The sequence below is a fragment of the Prunus persica genome, chromosome G2 (genome assembly GCF_000346465.2).
Source record: "Prunus persica cultivar Lovell chromosome G2, Prunus_persica_NCBIv2, whole genome shotgun sequence".
Lineage (NCBI taxonomy): Eukaryota > Viridiplantae > Streptophyta > Magnoliopsida > Rosales > Rosaceae > Prunus > Prunus persica.
In genome coordinates, this window is record NC_034010.1 from 1,746,065 (window position 1) to 1,772,090 (window position 26,026).

At 35.3% G+C, this 26,026-nt stretch overlaps 1 protein-coding gene across 4 annotated transcripts; it reads right to left on the reverse strand.

The window, feature by feature from the left end:
• LOC109947648 lies at positions 2,036–22,982 on the reverse strand. Of its 4 annotated transcripts, XM_020558315.1 has the most exons (4): positions 22,301–22,982; positions 5,329–5,378; positions 5,140–5,215; positions 4,477–4,697 (listed from the first exon to the last, which is right to left on the reverse strand). In XM_020558315.1, exons 1-4 carry the CDS (start codon positions 22,698–22,700, stop codon positions 4,666–4,668), a joined length of 558 nt encoding a protein of 185 aa, XP_020413904.1. In that variant the 5' UTR covers positions 22,701–22,982; the 3' UTR covers positions 4,477–4,665. The 4 variants fall into 4 exon arrangements, 2 of the variants coding, with proteins under 2 accessions (XP_020413904.1, XP_020413905.1); XR_002270426.1 differs by lacking the exons at positions 4,477–4,697; positions 5,140–5,215; positions 5,329–5,378; positions 22,301–22,982 and adding exons at positions 2,036–2,350; positions 3,616–3,964; positions 4,134–4,195; XR_002270427.1 differs by lacking the exons at positions 4,477–4,697; positions 5,140–5,215; positions 5,329–5,378; positions 22,301–22,982 and adding exons at positions 3,221–3,743; positions 3,878–3,964; positions 4,134–4,195.

Sequence of the window (26,026 nt, forward strand, 5' to 3'; positions counted from 1 at the left end):
ATTTGGGTTGTGTTTAGCTATGGTTGTGGTTTTTTTTATAGTTGTGCTTATTTGTTGTGCAGGCTGAGGCAGCCCAAAATGGGAATGCAAGCCAAAATCAAGTTCAACCAGTTGACAATGGAAACACAGGCCAAAATGATATTGCCCTAGCCCAAACTAAGGCTGCCCCTGCCCAAATTTATGTTACCCCAACTCAAACTCACACTGTCCCATCCCAAATTCAAGTTAATAGGGGCAGAGGAATAGGCAGAGGCAGAGGAAGAGGAAGAGGTGTATGGAATCTAGCTGCAAGGGTGTCATCTTCACAACCAGTTAGTTGCCTATTATTCTTGCCCAACTCAAGTTTTTATGTTTGCCTATATGATAATATATGTTCTTTGTGTTTTTTATATTACATGGTAAGTGGTATCAGTCAAAGAAGGGCCAATCTGCCAATGACATACTCACAATAAGTGCCCTTGCAACTATCATCCTCTTCACTTACTCAAGAAACCACACCCCATAAAGAAAGATTCAAACAGAGTGTCAAAAGAGGAGGACAAGTATAGATTGTGAAGACCTATTGTGGACTTTTAAGACCTATTTTGGACTCTTAAGTACTTACTATGTGGATGTGTATTTTGGGTGAACAATTATAGACTGTCAAGTATGCTATTTGGTAATGTTAGTTTCAAGGCTCTTTCGTAGTTGGATTATGTAATGTTTAGGTGTATTTTGGATTGTATGTAATGTGCAATTGGTGAATGTTAATTGGTAATTGAAGCTTTTTGGATTGAATGTAATGTGCCCATGTTCATTTGGTATACACTGCCAATTCAGCACAAAATCAGCTATATAGCAAAATGTTTTATACACTGCCAAAGAGGCACAAAATAACCTTATGCCCAGGTTTCTGCCTAGATTTCTACACTACCAATTCCTTCCCATATCCTGTCCATACTACAAATTCCTTCCCATTTCTACACTATGCCCATGCCATCAAGAGCTCTTGAAGAGTATATACAACATTATGCCCATTTCCTGCCCATTTATACACTAAAATCATTCATATTAATGAACAATATCACAATTATAAAACACAACGTAACAACAACCTAGAACCACCTTTGTCTTTGTCGATAACTCAAAATTTCCCCTTCTAGCACAACAACTTGTTTACCCATTCCCAAATTCTAGTTTTTCAAAATCTTGATTTCTTCTTCTTCTTCTCTCAGTTTTTGCTCTAATTTCTTCTTCTATTCTTTCATGAATCTGAACCGTTGCTCTCAATTCGTCCTCCATTCATCTTAGTCTTCTAAGTAACCCAGGCAAGATTTCCTTTCCTCGTGGGCATGTTTCATTCTCCACCCATGCGAAAAAAAAATGCAACCTTCTTTTACTGTTGTGCAATTCAAACAAAACGAAACACCAATTTCAGACCTAACAAAATCCATTTTTACTTCAACCAATCTTCTACAAATACAAAAACTTACTTGATTATTGAACATGCCTCAAATCTTCTTCCAGGATTCAGATCTGTCCATGAAGTCCGGCGTTTGATTTCCGACCCACACTAGCAGTAACGACGGTTGCAATTTGAATATGTCGAACTCTCCTACATTTTTCCTTCCATAAAAGCCCCATTTCAATTCTTCAGTTGTTCATTTGGGGGTCGCGTTAAGTTTTGAAGCGAAGGGTTTAGGGTGTTCAGACTCGAAGGAGAGTCTTCAGACTCGGAAGGACGCTTTTACCCCTTCATTTTGACAGATAATTTGACAGAGTTGGACGACAAGACCTAATTGAAACTGATTGTCTAATTAAAGGATGTAATTGCCTCAAAAAAAAGTTCACGGACCCAATTGCAACGGGGGCCATAATTCAGGGACGTCTATAGTAGATAGCCCAAAATATATATATACAAACTTAGGAAATATTTACAAAATCTTGGAAATGCAAAAAACATTAAAAAATATTGGAAATGCAAGAAATATTAACAAAATATTGGAAATGCAAGAAATATTAACAAAATATTGAAAATGCAAGAAACATTAAAAAAAATATATATTAGGACATTAAAATTAATAAAATGAAAATTACAAATCATTTACCTCATTGCTAAGATTTTCCCCGTTTCTATGGTTGTCTCTCGTTTTTATCAAGGCATATCTCCATTTTCCCAACTCTTTATTGAGAATTTTCCATCTACTAGATAATGCCATTTCCGTATGAGTCGACCTCGATCTTTCACAAAATTCGGCATGAATATTTCTCCACATATGAGATAATTTCATCTCATTGCCTGTGACGGGACAATGACTAATTTGGACCCAATACTCATACAATAAAACATCCTCTATGGTGCTCCACGTCCCTTCAGTTTCGATAGAAGAAGCCATAAGATGATAAATAAAAATACAATTTGAAAGTGAATAACATGTTGAGTAGAAAGTGAATAATAGTAGAAGTAGAACAAAATGTATGAGGATTTGGTGTTGAAAGTGAAGAGTATTGGTAGGTATTTATATGTGATCTTCGAAAGGTGCCTAATGTAGAGACTATAAATGAACACCTACAATTTCCCTTATTTGGATGAAACAAAACAACAAACAAACACAGAATCCAATTGCATAAATCGCAAACCATTAAAACCACAATGGAACGGGAATAAAACCATAATAAACTAGCAATAAAACAGCACTATGATGCCAATATAATACCACTAACATGGCAATCCAACAGCAATAAAACAGCAATACGATACCAATAACAACATCAATGTCAAACAAAGAACAAAGAATACACTCCTTAACTGTTTCAAACAAGGAATCATCACAATCAGACAATTTCAGAGAAACCCCCAAACCCTAAACCAAATTTAGAGAAACCCCTAAACTAATTTCATAGAAACCCATAAACCCTAAACCAATTTCGAAGAAACCCCTAAACCAATTTCATAGAAACCATACACCCTAAACCAACTTCAAGAAACCCCTAAACCCAAAGAAAATGATGATGAACCCGTACCTTTTGGATGTGAACGGTGAAGTTAAGCTTCGATGAATAGACACTGCTGAGGGAGGAAGAAGAGAGAGAGAGAGAGAGAGAGAGAGAGAGAGAGAGAGAGAGAGAGAGAGAGAGAGAGAGAGAGAGAGAGACTGAGAAAGACCAAAGAGAGAGTGAGAGCTGAGCGAAGACAGACTAAGATTTGAGCGACAGAGAGACAGAGCGAAGAGAGATTGATAGCTGAGCGACAAAGAGAGAAGGAACCAAGAGAGGTGAGAGAGAACAAAATTTCTGAAAAAATGATATGTGTGCAATCAGTGGATAATAAAAATGTATTTATAGGTAATAGTTTTAAAATTTTAGGGGAGGGGTGGTATTTTCAGAAAAAATTATAAAAAGGGTGGCATTTTGAGCTATTTCCCTTTTATCAAATCGGTGAGCTGCTGTGGAGTAGATATAGTTATTTTCTTTTTACTTTTTTCAGTTAAGATGACAGAGTTGTAGTTTGGTTTTGTTTTAAATGAGATTTGTATCAAGATGATGGTGGACTAGTAGTTCACCAAGTCTTTGTAACGCAAGGATGCATACAAGTGTGTTAGTTGAAATGAGATATAAAGTCATGTCTGCACTTACAGATAAGAAATTCTTCAGCACAGAGGCAATATTTAACATCAGGAAGAGGGAGATCCTGATAACATTGCTATAAATGGGTAACTTGACAGCAGAGGTATTGTGATAATCTGAATATTGGAATCATGTGCCTAAAAAAAAAAAACCACGAAGGTAAAGAACAGTATAGGTCAGTAGGCATTACGTCGAAAGACATTTATCACGAAGAAAAAAAATGCAGAAGCAACCAACAACAATGCAAAGGGAGCAGGAGCTGAAAAATTACCCTTTCCAATGCGAGCAATCATTACAGGACCAAGAAGCCTTTCCACAAACGGGTATAGGGTGATTTCGAACACAAAAAAACCAAAACCTACAAGATGATAAAATCGTCAGAAATTATTGAGCATGTGTAGAGTTATTTACATAAATCAGAAATTGAAACTGTATCAAATGCTCTATCCTTTGAGTGAACTTAATGCATCATGTATCCAATGCATAATTTGATTAGCATAGAAGCAGATGGAAAAATCAAATATTACCTGAAATTGCAAGAACTTCACCAACATTCTCAGTTGAAAGGCTCAAACCCCCAAAACTTTCGAGGACTCACGGCCCATAATGAAAATATCTGATTTTTTGGGCAAAAGAAAACAGTCTCACTTAATAGCCACTTTGGTAATTAGAGATCAATAAGAATGGGGACAGGGGAAGAAGAATAAATGAGTAAGTGAAAGAGTAAGAAATGCATTGTACAAAATGTCTTAAACTACTCAAGCACTTTTAATCTACCAAAACCGATGAGAAGAACCATTTCAGAGAAAGAGAACAAAGGAAAACAAAAGATTCTGTGAATAATACTGTACTTTTCCAACAGGAATAAGGTATGAAGTTACCTCTGTATAAGCCATGGCATGAAGTGAGTAAACACAATAAACAATGATTGCTGACATTAAGGGCCAATTCTTGAAGAGATTTTCTTTAGGTATCTGTTCTTCAGTTTTTTGTTTTCCTTCATTGGCAGAAGACCCATAGGATGCAGTTTCTAGAGCTTCAAAAGAATCATCATGCAATCTAGTATTTCCATTGTGCTTGTGTAAAGTTTCCTACAACCAACCAGATATAGAAATTTTCTGTTAATACTTGGAGTTTCAAAAGGTTCTTAACGTACGAATGTGCTAAAGATGACCCAAGTGTTACTAGTTTCTCTGTTCTTGGGAGAGCCTCAAGAAGTTTAATTAAAATAAAAAGTTAAGGCTAAGAAAGCTAGTATAAAATACAGGATTACAAATTTACAAGGATACATGATTATAATGATAAATTCCTTTCCAAGGATATTGGATTACAAATATTGTTCATTTTGTAACTCCCTTTAGATGTAATGGAGGACTGTAAGGACGGCCTGCATTCTGAATTTCATGGAGGTTAAGTGATGACAAAATAGGGTTGAGAAGGTACAAAAACAACCATGAGAAAAAAACACGTAGGTCAATATTTAACATTTCAAAAGAGATTCATCAACATAAAGGAATATAATAAGATATGTACCGGAAGCCAGAAAGAAGCAATGCATACTCCAAATGCAAAAAGCGATATACAAAGGCAAGGCAAGAAGTATGGAAACCTACATCAAAGTTTCAGATTTTGGAACATCATAGTGCAACAAAGAAATAATTAGAAAAATCCTGAAATTTGACAATCTCACTGCAGCATACTTAAATCACTAGCCAAACTTACCTCCCAAATATGGAGTTTTGGGAAAATATATTTGGATACTTGTCCGCTGGCTGCATAAAACATTGTAAAGAAACATTTGATTAAACAAAAGGAAGAGAGAGAGAGAGAGAGAGAGAGAGAGAGAGAGAGAGATTAGAGAGCACAAAAATACTAAAATCATCTGCTACCTCATGATTTTCATTAATCTGTACTCTTTAATTTAACCTACTCTTTCAAGAACCAACATTCGGAAACCCCAACCCCTGTACTAATTCAGAACAGAATATGTGGGTTGTTGCTAATGTGAGGAAGCAAACTGGGGATAACTGTTCAAATCCCAGTAGGTGTCAATTTCAAGAACTTCATTTGTTTCTTGTTAGTTAATCACTACTACAAAAAGTGAAAAAGATGACCAGAAAAAACGATGGTTACGGTTGTGTTTGAAAAGACGATGGTGTTATAAAACCGCCGTGTATGAGTAACTTAAACACCTAAAAAATGGACGCACCAAATTAAAAAAGCGTCGTCTTTTTGAAAAGGTTTTCCTCATAGTTAAACTCTGAGCCCAAAAACAACGACAGAAGGTATGAATCCACCGACGTAGAAAGTAAAGTCGACGGTGTGCAACAACAGCCGCTGTTTTTACTCCGTAATTAACACGACCAAGTTTTCGTATTCGGCGCCATGTAATTTCAAAAAAATCCATGTCGGTATATTACAAAATACCGCCTTATTAAATCAATGTACAACGACGGTAAAGATAAATTTATCGACTTATTATTTTGTAGTGTACTACAAAGGTATCTATAACTCTAACCACGTCGGTTTGTTCAATTAACGCTGTATAATAAAATTTACCACGTTGTGAAGTTAAAATTACTATCGTATTTATTCACTTTATACCGCTAACCTTATATCTAAACCGTCGTCTTAATATCAATTTTTTTTAATGATTTATTTCTTGGATTTTGGTAGCCTATGACGGTAGATCAACATAATGACAAGAATTGAGAATAACCACGACGGTTTATATAGAAAACCGCCAACATAATCAGATTATTATGAGCAGGGGCGGATCCACAGAGGAGCAAGGGTGGTCAATTGACCCCTGCAACCTCTGAAATCCTTCATTAGAGCCGCCCAAATTGACCCTCACAAGGTGCTCGATGAAATGCCCCAATGGGGCAAACTCTTGTGCTGCTGTGCAGCTGTGGAGAGCTTGCGCGCAGCGCGCATCCTTTTTTTTTGTTTGGTCGACGTCAAAACGACATCATTTCATTTAAGTGGTTTTTTTTTTTTTTTTGCGCCCTCGACGTCGAAACGACGTCGTTGCACTTAAGGTTTTTTTTTTTTGCGCGCTATTCTTCAAAACGACGTCGTTTCACTTATACTTTTTTTTTTTTTTTAATAACACCTGGCCAAAACGACGTCGTTTTGGCACAAGTTAAAAAAAAAAAAACAAAACAAAACAGCAGCCCGATACCCATCAGTTTCAAAACTCATTTCTTCTTCTCAATATCAAATTCTCTAACCTAAATTCCAACCCCAACTAAAACAACCAACCTCCAATCCAATTCAATGGTGGCTTTCCCTCCCCCTCACAAATCAGTCGGTGGAGGCAGTAAAGTGGCGTCGGCGGTGGGCACTGGGCAGCAGAAAATTGAATAAGTGCCTCCAAAATTCAATTTGATTTCAAAGGTGGATTTATCCCTCAAATTTGAGAGTATGTTATCCTATTTTCTTTATGCTTTAATTAATTAGTAAAGATTCTTATATGTCAGTGTTTTTTGATTAGTTGTTGTTTTTTGTTGTTGATATTTTATTTTAGTATGTTAGTTTGAATAAACTAGGGCTTTTATGTTAGTTTGAATAAATTAGAGGTTTTGGTTTTGGTTAGTTAGTTTGAATAAATTAGGGTTTTATTTTTATGTTAGATTATATGATTATCTTGGTTAGTTTCAATTAATTAGGGGTTTTGATTTTGGTTAGTTAGTTTGAAAGTATGTTATCCTATTTTCTTTATGCTTTAATTAATTAGTAAAGATTCTTATATGTTAGTGTTTTTCTTGATTAGTTGTTGTTGTTGTTTGTTGTTGAGATTTTATTTTAGTTTGTTAGTTTGAATTAACTAGGGCTTTTATGTTAGTTTGAATAAATTAGAGGTTTTGGCTAGTTAGTTTGAATAAATTAGGGTTTTATTTTTATGTTAGATTATATGATTATCTTGGTTAGTTTCAATTAATTAGGGGTTTTGATTTTGGTTAGTTAGTTTGAATAAATTAGGATTCTACTTTTATGTAAGATTATATCTCTTGGTTAGTTTGAATAAATTAAGGGCTTCTAGTTTTGGTTAGTTAGTTTGAATAAATTAGTGTTTTATGTTAGATAATAATTGGTAAATTTGATTAGTTGTTGGATTTTATTTTGGTTAGTTTGCATAAGTTATGGCTTTTTAATATTGTTGATGTTTGATTGGTTATTTCTACCAATACAGTTATGGAACGATACTTTAAGAGAAGGTTCGCATCAACTACTTCTAGTTCGGATAATGTGGGTAGTTCGAGTTCGAGAGATGTGGATATTTCTAGAGATGTGGATAGTTCGAAAGAAAATGAGTTGCAAGATATCTTAGCTAATCTTATTGCAGACCCTGGACTTCGACCTCAAATGTTGGATTATGATCCTAACATTAGAGACGAAGTTCGAAGAGCATATCTACAAAAGGGTCCATGTCAGCCCAAGGATCACACATTTCCACAAACTGATCTTTCAGGGTATGATCGACGCTTTAATGTCAAGTGGTTTGATGAGTTTGACTGGTTGGAGTACAGTATTAGTAAAGATGCTGCATTTTGCCTTTATTGTTATCTCTTGAAATCCAATTTCAGAATTGGTCAAGGGTGTAGCAACGCCTTCACAGAGATGGGTTTTAGGAATTGGAAGAAGAAAGATAAAATTAGGCAACATGTTGGACCTGTTGGAAGTGTTCATAATCAATCTAGACAGTATTGTGTGGATCTTATGAATCAAAAGCAACACATCCGAACAGTTTTGATAAAGCAATCAGAGCAAGCTCGTATTGATTATCATATTTGCTTGACAACTTCTCTTGATTGTGTGAGATTTTTATTGAGGCAATGTCTTCCTTTTCGTGGGCATGATGAGAGTGACACTTCAAGCAACAAGGGGAATTATTTAGAGCTTTTACAGTTTCTTGCTGATCATGATGAGAAAGTGAAGGTCGTTGTGTTAGAAAATGCTCCCGGGAATCTCAAGTTAATAGCTCCAACAATTCAAAAAGATCTTGTGAATGCTTGTGCCACTGAAACTATTAAGAAAATCATCAAGGATATGGATGGTGCATTCTTCTCTTTATTAGTTGATGAATCACGTGATGTGTCAGTAAAAGAACAGATGGCGGTGGTGTTTCGTTATGTGGACAAAAGTGGGGATGTAATTGAGAGGTTTGTGGGCATTCAACATGTTAGCGATACTACATCAAACTCACTCAAGGAGGCTATTGACACATTGTTTGCAAGAGAGGAATTGAGCATTTCCATGCTAAGAGGACAAGGATATGATGGAGCTAGTAATATGAAGGGTGAGTTCAATGGTCTTAAAACACAGATTTTGAGAGAAAATCCTTGTGCCTATTATATTCATTGTTTTGCACATCAACTTCAATTAGCTCTTGTGGCCGTGGCAAAGGGAAATGCTGATATTGCCACTTTCTTCACATCTTGCAATAGCTTGGTTAATATTGTTGGAGCATCGTGCAAGCATCGTGACATTCTTAGAGATCAACTACAGAAGGATGTTACGGAAGCTCTAGAAAAAGATACTTTTCCAACCGGGCGAGGCTTAAATCAAGAAACTTGTCTCAAGCGTCCCGGTGATACACGTTGGAACTCACATTATGGTACATTACTTAGTATCATTTCCATGTTTAAATCTGTGGTGAAAGTGCTCAAATTTATTATTGAGGATGGCTCCACTGATAATCTAGGTGAAGCAAATAGGTCATTGAGAGAAATACAATCTTTTGAGTTTGTATTTCACCTATTTTTCATGAGATCTATATTGGGAGCCACAAATGACTTATCACAAGCATTACAGAGGAAAGACCAAGATATTGAGAATGCAATGACTTTAGTCAAAGTTTGCAAGGACCAACTACAACACATGAGAGAGAATGCATTTGAAGCCTTGCTTGATCAAGTATCTTCCTTTTGTGCCAAACATGATATCTTGGTTCCAAACATGGATGATGCATATGTAGCTCAATGGAGATCACATCGGAGAGCTCCTATAATAACACACCTCCATCATTATCGTGTGGACATCTTTATTCAAATCATTGAGTGGCAACTTGCGGAATTAAATCGTCGCTTTAGTAAGGTAAATACTGAGTTACTTCTTTGTTTGACATGTTTGAGTCCAGATGATTCATTCATAGCTTTTGACAAACAAAAGCTACTTCGTTTTGCTGAATTTTATCCTCAAGATTTTAATTCCCGAGATCTCTTGGCACTTGAAGATCAACTTGAGATTTATATTACTCATATGCGTACGATGACTGATTTTTCTCAATTGAAAGGAATTGGTAGCCTTGCAAGAAAAATGGTGGAGAAAGGGTTGCATAGAACATATAATTATGTTTATTTGCTTCTCAGATTAGCCTTAACTTTACCGGTTGCAACTGCTTCTGTGGAGAGAGCATTTTCTGCTATGAATATTGTGAAAGGTCCACTTCACAACCGAATGGGAGATCAATGGTTGAGTGATAGTTTACTTGTTTATATTGAGAAAGATGTGTTTGCTTGTATTGATAATGAAACCATAATGCTACGTTTTCATAATATGAAAACTCGTCGTGGACAATTGTAATGTGGTTTTTTTCTATGAATTATGAATTCTAATATTATCGTTTCATTTTTATGAGTATATTTTGTATAAATTTTTTTCACCTTTAGACATTGACCCCTGGAAGGAAATATCCTGGATCCGCCACTGATTATGAGATCCCAAGAGATATGAAATCTTACCAGAGGGAACTCTGTTCCTCATCATAATCAGACCACCAATGTGAGAGAAAGATAATATTTTAGACGTTGATGACGTATGTGTTTTTGTGTCTTTCAGATACACAAAGCACATACGCATCGAAATCCAAAAATTTGCCTCTAAAATTTGACGACAGCAACACATCAAAATCCAAAAAAAATGCCTCTAAAATGTGAGAGAAAGACAATATTTTAGACGTTGATGATGTGTGTGTCTTTGTGTCTTTGAGATACACAAAGGCACATACACATCAACATCCAAAAAATTTGCCTCTAAAAATTGACGACGCCAGCCATAGATTTGCATTCAGAAAGACAATTTTGTAGAAGTTGATGATGTGTGTGTATTTGTGTCTTTCAGATACACAAACGCACACACAAATCAACATCCAAACTATTGCCTCCAAAGAGGTGAGACAGAGCCAAGGGCAAGAAGAAGTTGGAACCCTAATTGAAAACTGAAACTAAAAGAACGAGTGAAAAAAACCCAATTTATAAAAATAATCTTCACATCCACGTCGGTTATATTACACTTACCGACGTGTAACTAAAGTAATCTATGTCGGTTATTAAAACACGGCAGTCATATACAACAGATAACCACGTTGGTCCGTAAACTAAAGGCAACGAGGTTAATACAAACAACGTCTGTTACTCATAAAAACGATGTGGTAACTTGTAATATTACTTCTTCAAAAGTAAACTTTTGACATGTAGCGCCCAACTAACCACGTCGTTTTCGGAATACAAAAAGTCAAATGGCTTTATTACTAACCACGTTGGTTGCTATTATTTTATTGTCGTGGTAAGTACATACTAGGGCGGTTTTTGTCACTACCGTTGTCGTATTGATCTTTGGGACAGTACATAAACTTTTTAGTCAACTGACCTAAACTTTTAGTTTCTCTCTAAAATTTTCAGTTTTCTCTCAGTTTCCCTCTCATTTCCGAAAAGCTGCGTGTCTGATTCTCGTCATCTTCCTCATCTTCATCTCCAAAACTCCAAAATTTGATTCCGAAGAAAACTTTCTTTGCAAGCCAAAAGTATTTTCTCACTAGTTTTTTTTTTTTTTCAATATCATTTGAAGTTTTTTTTTTAAAGAACGAGTCCCACTGATGTTTGAAACAAGACTCAGGTTTAAAAAGGCGAAATCTTTCACTGTTCTCACTCATAGGTCATGTGAGGACGATGGGTTTTTCTCGTATTGGACGTTTTTATTGACACACCACGACGATAATTAAATTCGTGCTATTTCAATAGCACGGCTGTTCATAATAACCGATGTGATGTGTTAATAAATACGACGTTTGAAAGAGAAAAACCATCGTCTGATTTGAAACGAACGTGGGAGAGAGAAATCTGGGCGGTTTTTTATATTTATGAAGTTATAATACGACGACGATTTTATTTAATTCCCGTCTTGTTAAGTTGATGACCACGACGTATTTGCACATCCACATTTCTATAGATTAGCACGACGGTTTTTTATTTGCCGTCGTCTGAACTTTCATTTTACGTCTGGTTTTTACCTAAACGTCGTTGTTTTTCTTGCTGTTTGTATTTCTCTCTAAACATGGTTTCAAAATCTCAAAGTAAGGAGGCACAAGTGTCAAAAGGTCAAGGCAAGGACATTGCAGTTTCAAAGGCACAAATGGGTGAAGCCAAATCTGTTCCAAGAAAGACCCAAGCTCTGCGACATTTGATGAAGAGACAAAATCAACTCGCGGTATCAACACAATGAGCCATGTTGTGAAGAGGAAAATTCAGAAGATTAAGCCTGTGATTGAGTACAATAAAAGTGGCAGACCACATGGCAAGGCTGCTATTGAGATGCAGAGTTACATTGGTGTTTTGGCACGCACCAGAGTCCCTCTTTTGGACAAGAAATAGGTCCCTCTTTTGGACAAGAAATAGAATTAATTGCCCAAGGACCTGAAGGAGCATATTTCGGAAGCTGTTCAAATGGCTTATGTTGTTGGGGAAGGGGCCAAGAAGATGGTGTTGTCTTATACCGCCAAAAAATTGAAGGATTTTAAGTCTACCTTAACTATGCAGTTTATCCTTCCATTTGCAAATGAGAAGGAGAAGTTAAAAGAGCCCCCTCAGCTTTATAACATCATAGAGAAATTGCAATAGGATGCCCTTGTAACTTCAAGGTTATCCCCAGATTTTGAGGCTGTGCATTCTGAGCAGTCACAGAGAAGGGAGAAATGCGAGTACAACCATAGGTTGTCTCGAAAAGGGTACGTTGGTTTGGAGGATCAATTGGAAGAAACCATGCCCGGTGAAGAAATTGATCGATCTCTGCTATGAAAGAAGGCAAGAGAAGATAAACAGAAATATCCCTAATCCAAAGGTTGCAGAGATGGCAAAATTAATCGTAAGTCTCACTAACTCTGTTCTAAACTTGTAAAACAAAGGTTATATTTTTCATTTAGACATCGATCTTTTTAGTAACTATCGTTAGACATGAAACCCCACGACGGTTTTTATTTACCGCCGTTCAAAAACGATATAACGTCTGTATTTTTATGAAACCGACGTTTGTATTGAATTACAACAACGGTTTTGTATTTCTGTGTTAGACTTTTTAAATTAAATTTTGACTTTCTTCAAATTCACACACACACACACACACACACACACACACACACTCTCTCTCTCTCTCTCTCTCTCTCTCTCTCTATATATATATATATTTCTCTGCAATTGGTTTGTACACTATTTCTGAATCTATGAATATTTTGGTTAAGTGTTTTTATCTTTGGATGTCAAATATACGACGATTTTTTCATGGACCGAAGTTATAATGTACACAAAACGACGGTAGTTTTGGACCGACGTATTAAAGGATTTTATGCGTCTGTTTTTATATAAACCGTCTTCTTAACCTCTTTAACATGTCGGTTAATATTTTTATTTAGTTTATTTATTTAATCAGTTTTACTATCTATGTACTCACTAACATTCTCTCTCTCACTTTTAGGATGATTTGAAAAAACAAGTCTCTGAGGGCACTCTGATTGTCTCTGGGAGCAAAGATATTTTGACCTTGGCTTTGGGAACCCCTGAGCATGGTGGGAGAGTCAGAGGTGTTGGAGCTGGGGTTTCCCCAACTCAATTCTTCAATTTGCCTAGATAGCTGAGAGTAAAATTTGTTGACAAATTGAAGGAAAGTGTTATGGAGGCAGTGACAGAGGAAACCAAAAAGATAGAGGCCAGAACAAAGGAAAGTGTTTTGGAGGCAGTTAGAGCAGAGAGGGAAATTTTGTTGAAACAATTCAGTCAGCTAATTCCCAAATTTGATCCCAACTTGCTCTGTAAAACTCCAATTCCTCCAATTCCTCAAGAGCAAAGCCCAAAAAATCCAATGTCTGACAAAGCAAGCTGGTCTAATGTGAAAGCCCTTGTTTTGGAGGAAGACAATCCCACGAATGATGCTGATGCTGCTGAAATCCGGCAAGATGAAAAGGTAAAATCTCTGACATTTGATTTTTTCTGAGTTTAAAATTTTAAATAAACGTTGCATTCAACCGTCGTCTAATTATTTTACAACATTGGTTTTTATTTTACAACCCGTCGTCTATTTTGAACTAGATGACCTTTCTATTGTGTAGCGATGTTAGAACATTTACATTACGACTGTTATGTATTTACCGTCGTCTATAACCTTTACCCCGTCAGTATGTTCTAGAAACCGTCGTTGATATTATATACCACGTCGGTTTTGTTGATTTGTTAGAGTCGTTTATTTTACTTGATATACAAAACTAACTTTTATTTCTTTATTTGTTTCTTGTTACAAGATCTCTCAAAGCTTGACATGCCACCTCCTCTAGTAGCCCTATGTCAATTTGTCGAGACCAAGTTGAAGCCTGCTAACGAGACCATTAGAATTCACATTCCAGAGGAAGTGTTTGGCACTGAGCATGATACATTCCTCTTGTGTGAAGACATTTTACAGTTTGCTTCCATGGTTGGGATTGGATCCACAGTGATTGCACTATACATGAGGTAATTCTAGAAATCCTTTTTTTTTTTTTTTTTTTATTTTATACATTTCCTTTCTTTTAAATTAAAATCTCATTTAATTGAATTTCATATATATATATATATATATTTGTAGTGTATTTAATCTATATGGATTATTATGGTAGAGGTCATTGGGTGTTAATAATTGTGAGACCAACTAAGGAGAGCATCTATAAATACATGGATTCATTGCCAAACCGCTTTGTTGACGAGGACATGAGAAATATAGTGAATACGTAAGTTTATTTATGAAAATCTAAGATTTATATTTATGCATTTGAATGATACGACGGCTTTTTTTAGTACTGACGTTGTAATGAAAACACAACAACGGTACATTATAACCAAAGTTTGAAATCATTTACAACGTTAGTATTTTCTGTAAACCGTCATCTTCATTGAAATACCACGTCGTTTGTGTTTTTCATTTTATGGCGTTTTAATTTTTTCTATTCAACTTTCATTTAAAAACAACTTTTGGTTATACGTCATTTTTCGTCATCACCGACGTTAGAATGATACACAACGACGGTTTTTATTTATCGACGTTTGAAATTAAATACGACGTCACTTGTTTTACAAAACCGTCGTCTTCACTTATTTACCACGACGGTTAATATTTTTTATGTTGATTTTTAGTTTTGTCATTAACACTTTTTTTTTTTCTTGAAACAGTTCAATCAAAATGTATAACTCTCACACATGCAAACAATCATCATGCATATGGAAAAATCTACAAGGCACTCCTCGACAACCAACAAATGTAGAGTGTGGCTATTACGTGACGCGTTTCATGAGAGATATAATTCATTATCCAGGCGTAGCATTTGAGAACAATGTAAAATTTAAGATATAATTTCTTTATTTTAATACCACGACTTTTTCTTTAAAAACCGTCGTTTTAATAGTTACAACACTTCGTTTTTTGTTCTTTATTTGCAGTTTGACAAGAAAAAGGAACCAGTTGAGTATGTACAATAACATATTAACGAAGTCAGGCTGGAATGGGCAGAATTCGTGAACAAGCAATTACATAATAATAAGTGATATAATTTATTTTAACAATGTTTAAGTTTATTTTAATTTATTGATAATGTACATAAATATATATTTGGTAATTAATTGAACAATCATAAAAATAAAATAAAATTCTGTTTGAAGGTTTTTTTTTTTTTTTTTTTGTATAGGATATTTATGTCGTTAAATGAAATAAAATGACAATAACTCATAAAAACTTAAATTAATTCCCAAAAACTGACGTCTCATTCTTATTTACACGTCTCATATCTATAAACAATCGCCGTCTTATTATAGTGGGAAATAAAACATCGATGACATTTCTCAAAAACAACATGTAAGGTGGCTAAACACGACGGTTAATATATAAAACTGAAATCTACGAAAAAATTTGTATAGATATACTACGTCCGTTAGTACAACAGGCAAGACGTGTTAAAGACATACAACGTCGGTTACAGGACAAAATATGACATTGTATATCTAAACAACGTCGTCATCAACATTATAATCGACGTTGTAAATGCTACCCACGTTGGTTATTCAGAACAAGAGGACGTTGTAATATACTAACCACAGCGGTGAGTACATTGTGACATCTAATGTATTCTAGGATGACGTCATGTGTTATTTAATGTCGTTGTAAACGGATGCAACATCGGTTATGTACATTTGTCATTTAATTTTTATATGACTTTAATATTTTATTTAATTCCTAATATTCATAATAATTTCAAAACAAATTCCATAAAGTAAACTGACAACTGCCATGCACTCATTGAAAGATTTTATCTCCCCTAAATCTTTAAAAAATGTAATTTTAAAAATATTTTTAATTGTATTTAATTACTAATATTCATAATATGTTTAAAAAAAAATTTGAAAAATAAACTGACAATTCTATGCACTCATTGAGACAATATCTCCCTCCTCAATGCCTAAAAATTTTAATTTTAGATTTCAAAATTACAAGTGATAACGAAAGTCAAAAAGATTTAGAGACAAAGCACAATAGTCATTATACTTTCCATAACATAACCCTAAGGTGTATGGGATCCATTGGTGGTCATAAAATTTAAAATTATTTAATATGAATTTTAGCCTGCTGATATAGAAGGCATTGTTGTAAGGAGTCCATAGCAATTTTCGGTTCATTTTTCTCATACTTGTGTATTTTTTTTATATAATTATTGTAAAATTTAGGGTTTAGGGTTTAGGTTTTATTGAAACGACACCGGTTTTCTCTCGCTCTTTTTGGTCAATTACGCGTGTTCGAATCCCAGAAAACGCACACCAAATCTAATTATTTAATATTTTAGACGTCAGTTTTTATAGAGGCGACGTCAAAATGCTTTACAACGGCGGCGGTGTACCATAACCGTCGTCGTAAATATGAAATTAAACGACAACTGGGTTGTATTTACCGTCGTCTTTAATAAACGCGGTCCTTTGAAATTTTTGACCGGGATCTAAAATTTTCAAAATTTCCCTTTAATCCTAAAGTATTTCCTTCTCTCTCTTCAACGTAAATTTGTCTTAAAGTTTTCGCTCTCTCTCAAAGCATTGGGTATATTCTCTGAGCTCTCTCTCAAGCATTTTTTATTTACTCTCAGCTCTCTCTCAATATCCATGTAAATATATTATCTCAACTCTCTCGCAATATTATCTTAGTTTGTATATTATCTCAGCTTTGGTTTCTTAATATATGTTTTGGGAGCTATGGATTCTTAATTGGGAGCTATATATGTGTTTTTTTTTTTATATTTTGGTGTATGCATTCTGTTAAGGGTTCTTTGAAAAGGAATGGGGATGGAAGATTTAGGCTTCAGTTTTTTGTAAACTACGACGATGGTTGGTGGAACAAACCGTGGTCTAAATTTTTATTATACGTCGATTTTTTATTTACTACTACCGTCGTCGTTCAGCTACCAGAACCCAGACCTGGTTCTTCAAAAAGAATATAAATATCTGGTTTTAGGTTGCTTAAAGACGACAGTAAATAGATATGTCGTCGTCTGACTCTATATTACGCGACGATTATTTTGTAAAAACCGTCGTCTGATTCTTGTGGAATTATTATTATTTTTTTTTCCAATTTATTCTCTTCTCTGTGAATATAGTAGTGTTTCATTGCTGGTCTTTTCACTTTATTATATGTATGATTTTATAGTGTGTGAGATGGATAAGTCATGGATGCATGCAGATAGAAGATCGAAGGCATATGAGTTGGGTGTGGAAGGATTTTTAAATTTTGCTGTAGAAAATCTTGGAAATACAACTCATATTCGTTGTCCATGTGTTAAATGTGGGAATATTCGATTGTTTGGGGTTGGAATTATAAGGGACCACTTATACTTTAATGGAATTGACCAAAGGTATAAGATTTGGACATGGCATTGTTTGGGCTTAATTTGGCACACCCAGTCCAAGGTCACAAAGCCCATAGCAATTTTTAAACCAGCCACCAATGTTCCCTTGAATTGGGCCAAGATTATACACTCCACCCAAACACTACGGGCCCAGACCCGAACCATACAAAATAAATAGGAAATCCAAAAGAACCCAGCCCAGGATCTATTAAAAGGTGGTAAAACAAAAACTTGGCTTGAAAAGAAAAAAAGCAAACCAGCCCTTGGTTTGATTCCAGAAAAACCAGAACAGGCCCAGCATGATTAAAGAAAGAAAAAAATAAAAACAGACCCATGTGAAATCTCTTTTCTCTGGCATTTGAAAAGGCAACATTTTCAACTAATTTAATAAAGTATGTTAATCAAAAGCAGGCGAACTAGAAGAAGACCTCTCTAAAAATCTCTGCCATCAGAAGATCAAACCCTTATATTTTATGTATAAAATATTTAGAGATATTTTTTTCTACTCCAACAAAAGGGTGATTCTCCCAAAATATAAACAGGTCATACTTTCAAAAAGAGATAAGCAGGAAGACAGGGAGCTGTTCAAACTGAGAATCAAACTAACCATCACGGTTTGAGCTCTCATAGGGGGGCAGTTGGAAATTAAAAAGGGGTTAGGTTCTCTGTCAGGAAAAACAAGGAAGTGATCTTGAGAACTGACTATTGAGAGCTTATCTACCAGAATTGATTAAAACTTTTCTTTTTCTTTGCATTTAAAAATAAAAAGATCTTTTGAGAAATCTTTGCCGCCCATTGTTAGAAGAATGAAACCCTACTCCAAAGCATTTCCTTATAAATACTAGAGAGGGTGAACAGAATAAGAGACTAAATTTTCATCAATCAAACAAACAACCAAAAAATCAACCAAAAGCTCACTTGAACCACACAAAAAAAAACCATTTTAGATCATAATTCCCAAAGTTCGTACTTAAAGAAATAAGTCATTCAAAATGAGATCTCTCTCGTTACGAATTTGGTTCAGCAAAAGCCAAGACAAGCAGAGTTTGAGTTTTCTCAAATATGAAAACCTCAACAAATTTCACAGTGCACTTTCCAGCTCATTAGGTTCTTAAGAACGGCCACTTCTGTCCCTTCAAACAAAAAAAGCTGCAGTTCTGCCCTCTCAAAAGCCTCCCAAAGCTTGGAGTATATTAAAGCTCTGCCAAAATTGAACTGTGGTATCGACCTACAACTGAAACTGAGCAGTTGAAGTTGTTAAAAGTCCAGTCTAGCCCAGACATACCCAGTCCAGCCCGGATCAGAAGCTTCTCTCTAGACGGGAATGAAGTTCCAGGTTTCTTTTTGCTTTTCTAGAGTTGATTTCTTCCTTTGTAGCTTTGAAAAGAGCAGTTCTGTCTAAAAACAGTCCACTTTATTATTCATTACTCTGGCTAGAATTACCAATTTTATACTGGGATAAATTGTGAAGTCCTCACCAGTCTGAGGCAAGAGAAAGAACTTACTTGGGAGATATTCCCCTCCCAAATTCATAATCATTTGTTTAGAAATCAGTAACTTGGGGTGCAAGTTATCGATTTTAAAGAAGTCTGCTAGAATCTTTCTTGCTAGTAGTGGCACGCTCATACACCAAAAAAAAGCTGACTTGTTGACCAATCAATGATTTCCAAGGCAGTAGGGAACTTTGCCCTTCCATCTTAGGAATAAACTCAAAACAGGTGAACAAGCTCCAAGTCAGAGACAAGAGCTAAAAGACTATCATTATTAGCAATAGAAATGCAGGGTTGGATGACTTGAGTGTAACTATTAAGGGAGCTTTGGCTCGGGACATCAGAGGCTGTAAACCTCTTTTTAAAGGTGTCCAAAATCAAATAGACAAGGTTCTCGTCTTCCATCCAGTTGCCTTGACCATCCTTAAGCTTCAAGATGAGGTTTCTCTTTCTTCTAATAAGGGCTTGAGTATGAAAATAGCGTGTGTTCCAGCCAATTGATCCTAGCTCTTTGGGCATAGAACAGCTCCTCATGCTCAAGAAGCTGCTTAAGGTTCTGGTTAATATTGCAATCCTTATCCATCAAGTAGGGATCAATGGGCTTAATAGCTAACTGGTCTTGGATAATCTGCAAATCATCCACGTTCTAAGACGTTGTTGGAAGGTCCTACAACAAGTATTAACTTGCTGGGAAGAATTTCCTTGATAATCCACGCTCCAGGCTTGAAGAACAATACGCTGGAAATCCGGGTGGGATAACCACATGGCTTCGAATTTGAAGGCTCTGGGGTTATTTCTATTCCTATGCTGGCATGATAAAAGAATTGGACCATGATCAGATCTAAGAATGGGGAGATTCTGAATAGCACAATTGGGGTAAAGATTCAACCAATTTGGATTTAATAGAACACGATCAAGTCTTTCATAAATAACTGAATTGTCCCTATGACCATTGCACCAGGTAAAAGGAATACCAGCAGCATTAAGAGAAATAGTTTCACTGTCATTTATAAAGCCATTAAAATCTGCCATAGCAGAAGGCAGCGAGATGGAGCCCCCTAATTTCTCACTAGGTGTGCAAACATTATTGAAGTCTCCCATCAAGATCCAGGCTTCAGAGGCCGTAGGTTTAAGGCCAAGAATATCAATCCACAATTGTTTTTGTTTGTGTTTCTGCGGATAAGCATAGACAAAAGTAGCTTTCCAATTTTTATGGTCAATTATGTCCTGTACTTGGTAGTGAATAAAACGCTCATGGTAATCTAAAATAGTTATATTGATAAAACTAGGATTCCACAAAAGGATAATCCCTCCACACTGACCAAGGCCTGGGATACAAAAGAAACCATCAAAACCAAGCCTCTGAGCAATAACCTCAGCTCTAACCCTAGAGGCTCTAGAATCCAAAATACACAAGACATTTAAACTTAAAGTACTAGTATAATAGAGGGCTTGCAAAATAAAGCCAGGCCAAGCATTGCCTCGGCTATTCCAGGATAACAGCTTCATGGAATGGGGCTAGAGGTGGTACCAACCGAGGGATCAGTCTCCCTCAGATACTCTCCTTGTATCTCCACACTTGGATCAAAATTCTCTTCCACGCCCACCTCATCACGGGCTCTCTTCTTGGGGCTCTTATACGCCAAACCAGTGAAGGCACTACTGCCTTCTTGGGACTGGGCAGGGGCAACCACACCAGCTTTTCCCCTGCCCTTATAATTATAATCAGCTGGGGAAAACTTGACCCCCAGCGTCACGGGAACCTCTAGCTTCAACAATATTGATGCCTTTGGCTACTTCTTTAAAGGTTCTCCCATCCCTTTCTTGCAGTTTGGCTTTGCCTTTACGTTTAGCCACCACAGTCCACCCCGGGTCATGCACCTCAGTTGGCACCTTCTCACCCTGGTCAGAGTTTTCCTCCGCAAAAGAATCTATGGTGATAGGCTGAGGAAACACCAGTATGACATCATTAGCTAATTTTTGTTGATCTTCAACCTCAAGGACTAAGTCTCTAGGGAAAACATTTGGCTCATTCTCCAATCTTTCAACCTATAGATAACTTTTTTTTGAGATTTTGACCGGGCAGATATGCCTACGTTCCATTTTCTGACTACAATAGAAGCAGATCGCAAAAAGGGCTTCATAGCTCACAAAAATTCTAATTTCCTGAGGATACTCACCCAGCACTAGGCATCTTTTCAGAGGCCTAGTTAGGTCAAGCACAAGACGAGCTCTAACAAACATACTATGTTTACCCTCAACAAACTGCAAATCCACACTTATAAGGTCTCCAAGGATAGAGACCAAATCATATAGAACCTCTGGGTCTTTGTAGTGAAGAGGCAGGAAGGGGATTCTGACCCAACCCACAATGGAGGTCACAACAGCATGGAAATGTGAGAAATCAGGAGTCCATCTTTGCAAGGCAAAAATTTTCCCTTGGACAAACCAAGGTCTGTTTTCCAAAACAAAAGAAACATCAGCTTCAGAGTTAAACTCCACCTTGTACTAGTCTCTACCAATATGGTCAATAGAAACCTCCCCTTGCAGATTCTTCCACTCACTCTTGAGCCTATGCCTAATAACTCTGCTGTTCACAGGAACTCCAAAGACTTTCTCGACCAAGCAGAAAGTCTCATAGTGAGTTTGGACACTAGATGCGAGGGCCGAGGTGGAAACTTTGGTTTCGTTTCTTTCCATTCTGAAAGTGAATCTGCCCTTATGTAACACAGTGGGTTCCGCAAGAGACCTATTCCCCAAGGTGATAGGAGAAGTAGGACTCAGGCTGCGAGATTTTGCCCGAGAAGAGCTAGCCTGAATTTGAGCACTCATGGTGGGTTGAGAAAACTGGAAGCAATTAGACTGGGTACAAAGAGGAAGATTGAGGCAGAAGGGAAGTGATAGAGGTAACAGTTCTTAATTTTCATATAAATAGCCAAGAAGGAACTTCTATAATGATTACAAACATAGCCTAACCACCAACGCAAGCATAGAAGAAATAAGGGAAAAGAAGTTATCTTACCTGAGTTGCTATAATCTTCATCGAGACTTTCCCAAATCATCAACCGCAATTGGGGTTTCCAACTCCTAGAGTAATGATTTCGTCTGGATCTATCCAGGCCCTTAGATAGAACCAAGGATGCAAGATGGGGATGAGTGAAATTAATGCAAGATAGAGAACCAAGCAAGTAGCATCGATAATTTGTACTTCCCCAAAGGAGCTCGTCAGATGGTGCATCGTGAATCTCAAAAGACTTCTCTTGAGCGCCACCATGAGGTTCAGAAGATGGATCGTCAAGCTTTTCACAGCTCAAGCCCTGTAAACTCTTTGGGAAGGAGAACCGACTCAAAAACTTACCAATCCCAGCAACCGTAGCTTCTAACCAGCTTTTAGAACTAATGATTGCACTTGCACACTTCATTTGATCATCACCTTGCGCTTTTTGCCTTCCTTTTTTCTTCCTTCTCTTCCAATTTCCCACCTTCTCAAGGACTGAAAGAACCCTAATCCCCTTGCTCTTTCTTCATTTTTGCTCCACCTTCTATAACTACACCATCCATGATGATGTTGATTTTCCTATAAACTGAGTTATACAAATATGGGCAAAAAGTTTCATGTACTTGATAGAAACGTCCATGTGTCCAGATCTATAACATATTATATATAGAGCATCCAAAAAAGTTATTCAATTGGGAATAGATGGACTCTGTCACTAGTCACAAAATTGGTTCCTTTTGGGTACATGAGGAACTAACTTACATTATAAATTTCGAAAATTCTAACATGCGCCAAGAGCATGAATGAGCCCAAATTTCAGCCATTAGATCACTTTGAATCTATGGCTCTTAACAAACACTGAAATTGAATCTCACCATCCTGTACAACCGGTGAGGGAAGAAAGAGAAAAAACAAACCAACACAGCTAATAGCCAACATGGGCTATATAAAAAAGACAAAAGGCAATGTTTATATATACATACATACATATATATATTATTTATTATCTTTTGAGTTGATTTAATGTATACGAATAATAGGCTAGTTTTTTATTATTTATTAATTTCTCTTTTGGGTTGATGTTTATGCATATGAAAACTTAAAGTAAGAATGTAATTAACTGAAAAAACCAATATAAATTAAAAGAAAATTACAATAAACAGAAAATTTTAAATATATTTAGATTAAAATAATAATAATAGGGATTAAAAAATTTGTTCCATGTTTTTCTTCCACTAATCTCGCTTCTATTATTTCTCTATTATTCCACCAGTAACTAGGATGTAAATGATTTCTATAAATAAAAAACCAAATATTTTAGTAAAATATAAAAATATTAGGTATGAAAAAAATTAGGAAAAATAATAGAATGATCTAAAGTTTCAAAAAGTAGTTAGTAAAACATTAAATTTTTACATGTCAAATATTTATTTATTTGTGGTTATGTTAAGTAACTTTGTAAACATCTCGATTACCATTTATAAAATATATATATCTTGTTCATTGACAATTTTATGTGCATAAAATACATTAAAACAATATACAAATGTTATTTCACCAAATATTTTAAAATCTAATAATATAGATTTTTATAAACTTGTTCTTTGTTTAAAGTATAGTTTATATTTGCATATAATATAACATATTATTGCTAATAATTTAAAATATAAGAATATAGATTTTTATAAAATTGATTCTTAATTTAAAGTATACTCTTTGTTTGCATATAATATAACATATTATTGCTAAGCAAAAGAACACTATCATACACAAGCATATGATCATATAAATACTTTGTAAAATCGACCAATTATTAATCGAATTTTTTCCTTCAAGTTTTCAATGCGATTTCTTTTTTATTTTTTCATTGTGTATTTATAAATATATATATATATAATCAAATATAATAATTCTATATTAATAATATATAATTATAAATAAATATTAAAAGAAAAATATATAAATATGTTATACCTTAATTTACAAAGAAAATGACCCATAGTACAATGCTAAAGTAAAAGTAGACATTGAAGAAGTAAAATTGGGTCCTTAGGCTTGTAAACACAAGAGTTTACATCACTAAGGACTACTATTACACTATCATGGACATATGCATTCCATAAGCTTGTAAATCATATCCTTAAGTTTGTACATTACAATCTTTGGTTTTGCATTTAAGAGACTTTGAACCTTTGTTACAATGTTAAGGTGAATCCTAATCCATAACCTTGTAATACTCATTTGCAAAGAAAATTATCTCCTTACAACATTAAGGTAAATATGGACCTTAGAGAAGTAATTGTGAAACTTATTCTTGTAAACACTAGGGTTTACAATATTAAGGACCTCTTTTACAATGTTTTGGACCTCCATGTTCCATAAACTTGTAAAGTGTATCCATAAACTTGTAATATCCTGATTTACAATTGAAAGGATCTCTATTACATGGTTAAGGTAATTGTGGACCTTGGAGATGTAAAATGGGTAATTATTCTTGTAAATGCAATGGTTTATAACATTAAGGACTCGTGTTACAGTGCTTTGGAAATAAACTTTCCATAAACTTGTAACGTAGATCCTTAATCTCGTACATTACAAGATTTGGGTTCTCATTTATGATTTTTTGCACCATGATTACAAGTTTGAGGTTCTTCCTTATCCATAGCGTTGTAATATCTTGATTTATAGTTGAAAGGATCCCTCTTACAATGATAAGGTAAAGGTAGACTTTGGAGAAGTAAACGTGGTCCTTATTATTGTAAACACAAGGGTTTACAATATTACGGACCTCTTTTACAATGTTTAGGACCTCCATGTTCCATAAACTTCTAAAGTATATCCATAAAATTGTAATATCATAAATTACAATAGAAAGGATCTCTATTACAAAGTTAAGGTAATGATGGACCTTGGAGATGTAAAATTGGTACTTATTCTTGTATGCAATGGTTTATAACATTAAGAACTCGTATTACAGTGCTTTGGATGTAAGATTTCCATAAACTCGTAACGCAGATCCTTAATCTCGTACATTACAAGATTTGGGTTCTCATTTATGATTTTTTGCACCATGATTACAAGTTTGAGGTTCTTCCTTATCCCTAGCATTGTAATATCCTGATTTACAATTGAAAGGATCCCTCTTACAATGATAAGGTAAGGGTAGACTTTGGAGAAGTAAAGGTGGTCCTTATTCTTGTAAACACAAGGTTTTACAGTATTAAGACCTCTTTTACAATGTTTTGGACCTCCATGTTCCATAAACTTGTAAAGTGTATCCATAAACTTGTAATATCATAAATTACAATAGAAATGATCTCTATTTCATGGTTAAGGTAATGGTGGACCTTGGAGATGTAAAATTGGTACTTATGTTTGTAAATGCAATGGTTTATAACATTAAGGACTCGTATTACAATCTTTGGACATAAGCTTTCCATAAACTCGTAACGCAAATCCTTAATCTCATACATTACAAGATTTGGGTTCTCATTTATGATTTTTTGCACCATGATTACAAGTTTGAGGTTCTTCCTTATCCCTAGCATTGTAATATCCTAATTTACAATTGAAAGGATCCCTCTTACAATGATAAGGTAAGGGTAGACTTTAACTTTGTAAATGTGGTCCTTATTCTTGTAAACACAAGGGTTTACAGTATTACGGACCTCTTTTACAATGTTTTGGACCTCCATGTTCCATAAACTTGTAACGTGTATCCATAAATTTGTAATATCATAATTTACAATA

What these genes read in the sequence shown, in the direction of transcription:
- LOC109947648 (XM_020558315.1), bottom strand. Translation starts at nt 22,700, where the DNA reads ATGAAGTGTGCAAGTGCAATCATTAGTTCTAAAAGCTGGTTAGAAGCT. An exon ending in CAAAACTCCATATTTGGGAG is followed by an intron (nt 5,216 to 5,328) that starts GTAAGTTTGGCT and finishes ACTTTGATGTAG; the next exon opens with GTTTCCATACTTCTTGCCTT. An exon ending in TTGCTTCTTTCTGGCTTCCG is followed by an intron (nt 4,698 to 5,139) that starts GTACATATCTTA and finishes GGTTGGTTGTAG; the next exon opens with GAAACTTTACACAAGCACAA.